This window comes from Ailuropoda melanoleuca, chromosome 3 (genome assembly GCF_002007445.2).
Source record: "Ailuropoda melanoleuca isolate Jingjing chromosome 3, ASM200744v2, whole genome shotgun sequence".
Classification (NCBI taxonomy): domain Eukaryota; kingdom Metazoa; phylum Chordata; class Mammalia; order Carnivora; family Ursidae; genus Ailuropoda; species Ailuropoda melanoleuca.
In genome coordinates this window covers 363715-372507 of record NC_048220.1, presented here as the reverse complement: position 1 = coordinate 372507, position 8793 = coordinate 363715, and the positions used below count along the sequence as shown (strand labels likewise).

General features: G+C 56.1%; 1 protein-coding gene across 1 annotated transcript in view; it reads right to left on the bottom strand.

The window, feature by feature from the left end:
* Positions 1–326: 326 nt before the first annotated feature.
* OBSCN (obscurin, cytoskeletal calmodulin and titin-interacting RhoGEF) overlaps positions 327–8793 on the bottom strand; it is a 145713-nt gene continuing 137246 nt past the window's right edge. Inside the window, exons 83-85 of the mRNA XM_034655743.1 lie at positions 8098–8206; positions 5062–5104; positions 327–1992 (exon numbers count right to left, since the gene is read on the bottom strand). Coding sequence (XP_034511634.1) covers positions 858–1992; positions 5062–5104; positions 8098–8206 — 1287 coding nt within the window. The 3' untranslated portion in view covers positions 327–857. The remainder of the gene's footprint in view (positions 1993–5061; positions 5105–8097; positions 8207–8793) is intronic.

Sequence of the window (8793 nt, the reverse complement as noted above, 5' to 3'; positions counted from 1 at the left end):
AGGATGTCAGCACACCCCTGACACATCACACACTCTGTGTCTATCTCGCCAACAGCCCCCATTGCACAGGGGACAGGAAGGCCTGCTCGGCCACCAGCACAATACGAACAACCACTATGGGCTGTCCTGATCCCAGTATATGCACCTGTGACCAGACACACAGGCCATGTGAGCAAGCTAGATCGGCAAGCTGTCACGCCTCCAGCCAGGGACCCCAAGAATGGGCCAGAACCCACAGGCTGATGCCGGTTGCTGACCCAGGACCCTCTCCCATAAGACGCCAGAGCCATTAGACAGAGAAGCAAGAGAGCAGAGCAAAGTCAGTGCAGGGAACCAGTTTATTATCATTGGGGTTCGCCGATGGGCCGCTTCCCATGCACAGACCCTGGTCCACCCTGCAGAGAGGCCCAGGAGTTCCTGCAGGGTTGGGCCCTGCACAGGCCTCCCAGAGGCTGAGAGAAATGTTCATAGGGAAGATGTGGCTGGGGAGCCCCCCACTGAGAGGAAGACTAGGACCCCAGCCTGGACCAGACAGGGCCCACCTGGCAGCCTGGCCTCGTGAACAGGGCAGGACAGATGCAGAGTCCCTGATCTGCGTCTAGAGCCCGAGCCCAGAGCTACAGTCTGAGTCCCTCCGGCCTTCTGTACTTTCCGAGATGCCAGGTCTGTGCGCAGTGTCTTCAGCTGGACCGGGCCCCGTCAGGTAGCAAGTGCCTGGGGTGAGAGGGGCGAACAGGCTCCAGCCCTGAGTTCTTGGAGAGTTAGGGAGAGGGTCGGAGCACACGTGTATCCATGGAACCCTGGTTTCCTCCACGCAGTCACAGGGCCCCGCAGCCAGGTGCCTGCTGCTCAAAGCCTCAGCCCTGGGAGGGGCCAGGGGCCTTGTCCCCATCTGGGCAGATGTGCAGAGTGACGGTCTCACCCACCATCCCAAAGCTGACCGTCTGGGTGTTAACCTCCGTTTTGAAGCTGCTCTGGCCATTGTCTGCAGACCTCTGGACCTGGATGCAGAAGGATGGCTTCCAGGATGCAGCACCCCCAGCCTGGGCCTCCTGCATACGGAAGGAGACTCCTGCGGGGCCAAGGACCTGAGGCCCCAAGGGAGATGTCTCCTGGCGACTGAAAAAGCTGGATGGGTTTCGAGGGCCCAGGGGACGCCCCACGTTTAGCAGGACAGGCTGCCCCACGGTGGGCTCACTGATCTCTCTCTGGAGCACAGAGACCTCACATGGTGGGTCATCAGCAGTGCTGGACACAGAGCCATGGCAGCCGAAGGTCTCCCCCTCCCTGGGCACATAATCCTCCAGGTCAGCCAGTGTCAGCACTCGGCCGTGGTGTGTGAGGATCTTGGGGTCACGGCCCCAAAGGCCGTTGGTACCCAGGGGCTCCTCCGTCAGGAGGGCACCTCCTCCCTCCACCTCCTCCATGGGGGTTTCCTCTTCAGCCACCTGTGGAGGGAACGGCTCATGGGTCTCCTCTGGCCCCGTGTCCGTGCTGAAGATGAGAGGGTCTCCAGTGATGACCATGGCTCTGCCCCAGGCCTGGGGCTCCTGAGCCAGTAGATTGTTGTTGGAGTTGTTTGCATTGGGGTCTCCTATGGGAGTCCCGCCAGGCAGTGTGAAGAGAAGCCCTGCCGAGCTGTCAGGTCCTTCTCTGGCAGGGGATGCACCCCTGGAGCCCGTCTTCTTCACCCTGACTTCAATGGTCTCCTCAACCTCTACCCACTTGGGCTGGGGCCTCGTGCCCCGGGACAGGGCTGGCGTGTGGGACTCAGGCTCCGTCACATACAGCATGGGTACAGTAGGCCTCCAGCCTGGCTCCACCTCAGGCCTGCAGGGCTGGCCAGCCCCCAGTGAGTACAGCAGCTCAGGAGCCAACTGGCCTGGCCTGGGCGGGCTTGCAGTGCGGCGGGAAGGTGAGCGGGAGGGGGACTTGTTGGGGGACCGGCGCCGGCCACGGGGGCTCTTCACCACGGTGGTGATGGTCTCCTCTCTGTAGGGAGAGGGCCAAGAGGAAATGTGCACAGAGACCTGCAGCCTTGCTCAGTGCCAGCGCCATCAGCACATGCAGGGGCCCTGTGAGTGATCAGGTTAGTGTAGCAAGCAAATGGTGACACTGCATAAACAGATTCCTACATGTGTGGTTGAGCCCTCTCTGGAACCCCTAGCCAGAGAACCAACAAAACAGCATAAAGCCCCATCTGGCCAACCTCAGGCTCTAGTATGCAAATCTCAAACAAGAGCTGAGGCAATAGGGGAGGCCCAGGCCACATCACAGGGCACCTCCAAACCCCAGACCAAGTCTGGTTCACAATGTCTCCATGTATGGCTCTCCTCCATTTATGGCCATTTTCTTTTGGAGATGCCACTGCTCCTTGCAGAGCTAATGTACAGGGATGCAGGGACATAGCCATGTGGCCTTCCTTGTCTATCCCATGAGTGCTTTGTATCATGGGGGGTTACCCCAGTCACCCCTCAGAGGGCAGGAGCCTCAATGTTCCTCAGCTGGAGATAGACTGGCAGCTGATGCTAGGTCCAAGAGGGTTGTCAGAGCCCTGATCTGCTGCTTGTGCTCCTTATCTGTTTGGGGGTGTGAAGCCCAGAAAGAACACCTTGCTCTGGGTGTGGCTTGGCCGTCACGGGCTGTGTGATGTCAGACAAGCACTTCCACTTCCTGGGCCACTTCCACCTAAATGGGAGTGGGCAGGAAGGAGACGAGGAGGCAGAACACAAGGCCAGTTGCATGTGGGTGGACATCAGGCACTGGCCAGGGACTTTGCAGCAGCCTTGGGGGATGGATCTGACCTCCTTTTGCAAGTGTGGACCAAGAGGCTGAGAAGGCTGGACACCTGGCCAGGGCCAAGATTTAAAAGTCCACCAGTCAACCAGTACCCCTCTGCCACCCACTGCCCCTGACCTTGCCGGGTGCTGTGGGTAAAATAAGTATCAGGCAGTATCAGGGAGCAGGGATAGGCTGAGCAACACACAGACCCTGGGGAACTCACAACTCTCCTGGGCCCTGGGCCCTGCATTTTCTCTTAGGCTCAGGCAATGTATGACCACTGAGCTCAATGCTGTCACCACCTGCCTGCTACGGCTAAGGCAGGCTCGTGCTCTCTCTCTTCCTCTCATTCAGCTTTTGTCCAACTCAGGGCTCCATCCAGGTTGGAGCAGGGATGAGCCCAGAGATGTGTGCTATCCCTTGGGGTGCACAGCAATTACAGGCCCTCTCGCCTCAGCCCTCAGCTGGTAAGAAGGAAATGCTACACCCCCACTTAACTGATGGGGAAACTGAGGCTTGGAGGCATGGCCTATTCAAAAATCTCAGGACTGCTTTCCTGCCTAATGCCCAGGCTCAGGAGCACTAGGCTTGTCCCTGGGTTGGAGCTTGCCCAAACATCAGGGAACCTGGGCCAGGCCTATCTGCTGGCCTCATGCCTCTTCAGTTCGCCAAGGCAGGACAGTCAGTCACGTGGGTAGTGTGGTCTTGTCTCCTAAATGCCTCCCTGTGTTGAGCTCATTACTGCCCTAGTGAAGGGATGTGGGCATCCTGCACTGAGGCTCCCAGGATAGCAGGTGGGACTGACAGGTGACAGGGGTCTCTCTCTCTCCATGTCCCCTGGGTCCCCACTCTGTGGTGTGCCCTTGGAGGAGATGCCTGGCACAATTCCTCCAGGTGAGCTCCTCCAGCATCACAGGGTGTGTGTTTCTACCTGCCTAAGCCTGGAATAGACTGAGCTTCAGGATGCCTTCAGGAGTCCCCTAGTCCAGCTGCCCCAGGTGTGAGTCCTTTTGAAGTCTTACTGATGGGGCAGCCTGGCCCTGTCTCTGTTTCTCCATTTTGTCATGTGTAAGATGTAAATAATAAAAATGCTCCCTTCATAGATGAAATGTATAGTTAATCTGTGTATAGCTGTGGCACAGTTGCATACCTCCATGGATGCTTACTTCTGCCCCATGTACTGTAGGCAGCAATGTACCTTGGAGAAGGAAGAAGGAAGTTGAGGAAGGGTTAACCCAGGATCTGACCAAATGTCTGGTGATAGGATTCTCCAAAACCTGGCCAACTACAGGTCCCTTTAGGAGGTCATAGGCCCGTGAGGAACCAACTGGAACTTCCCAGTCATTTGGTCTTAAACCAGTCTTTCTTGCCTCCTGGCTTTCACAAGCTTTTACACAATCTCCACCTGCACACACCTCATACTGAATCATCCAGGTCAAAACCGACTCTGCCTCCTGTGGGCTTACTCAGCTCCAGACTTCTTGTGTTATTTAATTAGCAACACCCCCAGCCTTGAAGGCACCAAATAAAAATGGGGGCGGTGGGCGTGGCACCGGGGAAAAGGGTTATCTGCCGGCTTTTAATCATGAACCATCCTGGGCAAACCTCTTCCCTGAACCTGAGTTTCCCCATCTCCCAAATGCTAGGGTTGGGCTTGGAGATCTTTAAGGGCCCTAGAGCTGTGCTGCCCACCAGGATTACACTATTTTAATTAAATGCAAATTAATGAGAATAAATAAAATCTAGAATTCAGTTCTTCAGTTGTGCTTGACAAATTTTAAATACCCAGTAGCCACATGTGGCTAGTAGCTGTTCTTGTAGTGGGCATCACAAAGATAGAATATTTCCATTGACAGAAAGCTCTGTTGGACAAAAATGCCCTAGCTCCTAGGGTTTGAGTTGTAGAATACTCCCTTGAGACCACTGTGGGAAGCAGCTCTCATTCCCAGCTCCAAATTAACTGATGTGATTCTGGGTCCAAGCCCTGGGTGAGCCACTGTGAGGTATGCAGAATAAGTCTACCCTGTAGAGGCACTGGCGCCATAGAGGCCCTGGAAGAGAGAGCTGTGAAGTGTGAAGGTAGCCAAGGCCCCAGGGGAAGGTGGGTCCCCTTCAGGGGCATCTACAAAGTGCTAGCAGTCTGCATTGTGAGCAAAGGCTATGTGGGCAAGCAGTTAGACAAGGAGGTGACCAGACCACACGGACAAGTTCCAGGTGGGTTAGTGGGCATGCAGGGGGCACGGCAGTCAGAAGGAAGTTTAGGAACACGCCTGCACTTACATGATGACGGTTTTCTTGGGGACTTTAGTCTCTTGCTCAGTGACTACAAAGAAAACAGTTGGAATAGCGAGGGTTACAGATCAGCCAGCGCTCAAGTACTGAGCCATTTGAGTGGCATGGCAGTGTAGTAACCTGCTCGGCTTTGGAGCACTGTATCCAAGTCCTGCCTGATCTGCCTGTCTCCGGTTGGAGCCTCAGTTCTGTCATCTTTAACATGGAGATGACAGTGCCTGCTCTGAGTGGCTGGGGGATGAGCGAGTGTGACATCACTGTGTTCCACATGAGGAAATTAGGGTCTTGCAAGGACTGCAGCAAGAGTAGGGGCCCTGTCTGGGCTGCGCATGAAGAAATCCCAGCTCCTTCTTCAGCCCATGTGCCCAGGGAGCCCTGTGAATTTGTCAAACCTGAGGTCCCACTTCTCAGACAGAAACTGAAGGCTAGAAGTGGGGGAAGGAAAGGGCCATGGGAGCCAAACTGGGACTGGGATGGCTGGTGCTATTTTATAAAAAATCCTAAAGACCAAAGGCATTTGTCCAGGGGACAGGGACACTGGAGTCCTAGAGATGGCACATCTGAGCTCTGCAAAATGAGGCCATGGAAATCCGATCAGGAAAAACCAGAGACGCCTGGGCAGGGTCCTGAGCTCCGAGTGAGCAGGGAAACCTAGGTCTCTCCATAGAAGCTCCCCATAAACTCAACTGCCTTGATTGTCCTAGCTTTCCATCTCCCTGGAGTCAGCAGATGGAGGACCTGAGTCCTAGAGACAGGACAGAACTCATCTGGGACCATGCAGCACCTATTCTCACCCATTCTGTGGCCTCTTCCTCGGCAGCTTCTGGGCAGGGCTAGGCTTGCCACAGAGATGCCCTTCCCAGCCACACCCTGCTGGACAGCAGGCAGTCCAGCAGATACCAGTACCCTCAGATCTCAACAGTCCCTCTTGCCATCCTGGGGACAAAGCTGAGTGGGATGCTCAGAAAAGTCAAATGGCATGGCACTCTGGCTTCCGGTGTGTGGGATTTTAAGTTTTGCTGCAGTGCAACATAGAGAAAGGATTTCCCTTAGATGACCAAAAGTATTTTAAACTGTCTCTGATTGGATGCATGTGAATTAAAGGTACCAGCTGTGTTTGTATGGCCCTTGGGAGCCTCATTTACTTGTGAATGTGTGCGTATGTATGCATGTGTGTGCCATGTATGTATATATGTACCTGTGTGTGTTTACGTGCTACCTCCTGGAGAGGGAAGCCCCCTGGGAGAGAGATGGGATCCAGCCAAAATGCCTTGTGTGTTTGGATTAAGTTGGGCCCAGAAACAGCCAGCCTGTTTGCTGCCTGCAGGCTGGACTCTGTGTGCAGAGTAGTGGGAAAAGCCAGAGCTCCTTCCCTCACCCTCCCCTGATTGGAGTCCCATCCTGCTGCTCTGGAGTGGTAGTCAGGGAACATCTTGGCTACTACATTCCTGGTGCCTTGTTCCTGACCTGACCTGCCACCTGACAGGCTCTAAGCCCCGGTGAATACTGGCAGCTATCGCAGGGGTGCAGCCGTGCGAAGCGGGGCTCCCAGGCCAGTGCAGTTCCAAAAGCAAGGGGGCAGTGCCCACCCCACAAGGCAGGCTGGGGCTCTTCTGGCTGCGGAGCCACCAGGTTAAAGATGAAGCAGCAGGATAGGGTTAGGAAGCAGGAGGCGGCGGGCTCCAACTCCTGGGTCTGTGACGACTGGCCTTCTTGGTTGTGAGGTGCAATGTTTCTGGTATCAGAGGGCTGACCCTCTTGCCGACTTCACAGCCACGAGACGTTGACAGAAAGTGAACCGTCATGACAATGAAGTGAATGTCTCTGTAGGACACGCATGTAGCCAGCCTGAGAGGGAGTGCTGAAATCCTTGCTCAGCACCTCCCCAACATAAGACGCCATATGGCAGGAAGTGCAGGTGCCTGCAGACACCACAGGGCCCTCTGGGGGGGGCAGGAACATGGACCCCTGCCCACTCTGTGATGGCTGTGGAAGGCATCAAGGCTGTGAGGTCAAGCTCCAGGTGCCAGGTAGGCTGACTCTGGGAGGGTCCCATTGGGCCCCAGGATGAACTGGATCCATTAGCCCAAGGCATCACAGAAACCAACACTCAGGACTTGGGAGGACATGTATTCCAGCCCATCCTACTGTGAGAACTGAAGCTCCACCAGGTATTGGTCCAGCCTCTGCCTGCATGCCTCTAGGGACAGGAGGCTCACCACCTGACAAGGTAGCCCTTTCTAGGTGGGGCAACCCAGACTGGAAGAAGCTGTCCCTGGGGCTGCACCCTGCCCTGTGAGCACCATAGGGCTGCTCTCTGACTGAGCAGGCCCAGGACAGATGTCAGCTGCCCCCCTTTCCATCCTGGCCATTCATAGGCTGGGCACAGCTGGGACCCTGGACTCAGGTGTGAGTGGAGGCATAAGGTATCCTGCTGCCCACCCTTCACCTCCCACCCAGGAGCACACTCCCCTCGGTGAGACCCACCCCAGGACCCCAGATGCCACCCCAAGCCAGGCTAGGGAGGAAGAGCCATGGCATTCTATTTTTTTCCATGAACAGTCCAACCCAGTGTGGAGGTACCAGGCCCCTGACACCACTCCTTCTCCTGGTAGCCAAGTTGGGACCCAGCAGCTGGTCCTCTGCACTCAGCACGCTTCCCACAGAATCATCCTCCCCAATGTTCCTGCTGTCTATTACGACGCCTTGCTGGCCACTGCCTAGTAGCCTGCCAGGACCAGGCCTGGCCTTTCTACATACTCATTACTGCCACAGGGATGGTAAACAAGACACAGCCCCCCCACCCCCAGGGCTGTCCTCCAGCCTTGCTGAACCTCTGGGCTCAACGTTCACCTCATGCTGCCCCAGTAGGGGGTTAGGAACCAGCCCTTGCCCCATGGCCTCTGCATCTTCATCTCTCCCAGCCAGACCCCTCCTTGGCCCTCACTGCCCCTCGTCCAGGAAGCACACCCTGATTGGAAAGGCTGATGGTTCCCCCCAACCTGGCCAAACAGTACCACTTACCTTCCACCGCTGCAAGCTGCTCCCTGCGAAGCTGTTCCCGGGCCCGCACAGCAGGGCTCTGCATGCACAGCTCTGCCCCGCCCTTCGCAGAGCCCAGCCTGTTCACCAACTGCAGGACGGATGGCAGGAGCCCACTTAGAGCCAGTGGCTCCCTTAGGACCGTCAAGGCCATCTCTAACATGGGGGACCCTCCCTGGCTGTGTCCCAGAGCCTGCCACAGACAAAAGTTTCCCAAACAGACCCAGCACTGTGCAGGGGTTTCCTAGGTGGTAGGGACACTTTATCTATTCAGTGTGGTAGCCATGTGGGCCCCGAGCACTGAAAATGGAACCAAATCTTTACCTACAGTTAAATAACTGATTTCAACTCAAATTCCATGTATTGGCTAGTAGTAACCGAATCACACAGTGTGGGTCCAGAGCTAACTCTAGTCTGTGTGCCTCCCCAGGAGCTGCCATGGGGGGCAGGCCCCACCTAGCCCAACCCAGGCCACCAGAAGCAACCACACAGAGGAGGCTGGCAGCCAGAAGAGCCACAGGCTGCACACACCTTCCACAGACCACCACTGGCCCTGCAGGTGGACAGGCGGCTTTGGTAGAGAGGATGCCACCCAGAGTTCCCACCCAGGTCCCTGTCCTTGCTATGGACACTGGGTGATGGGCTGGGGGTCCCAACCTCATTAGGGGATACTGGATG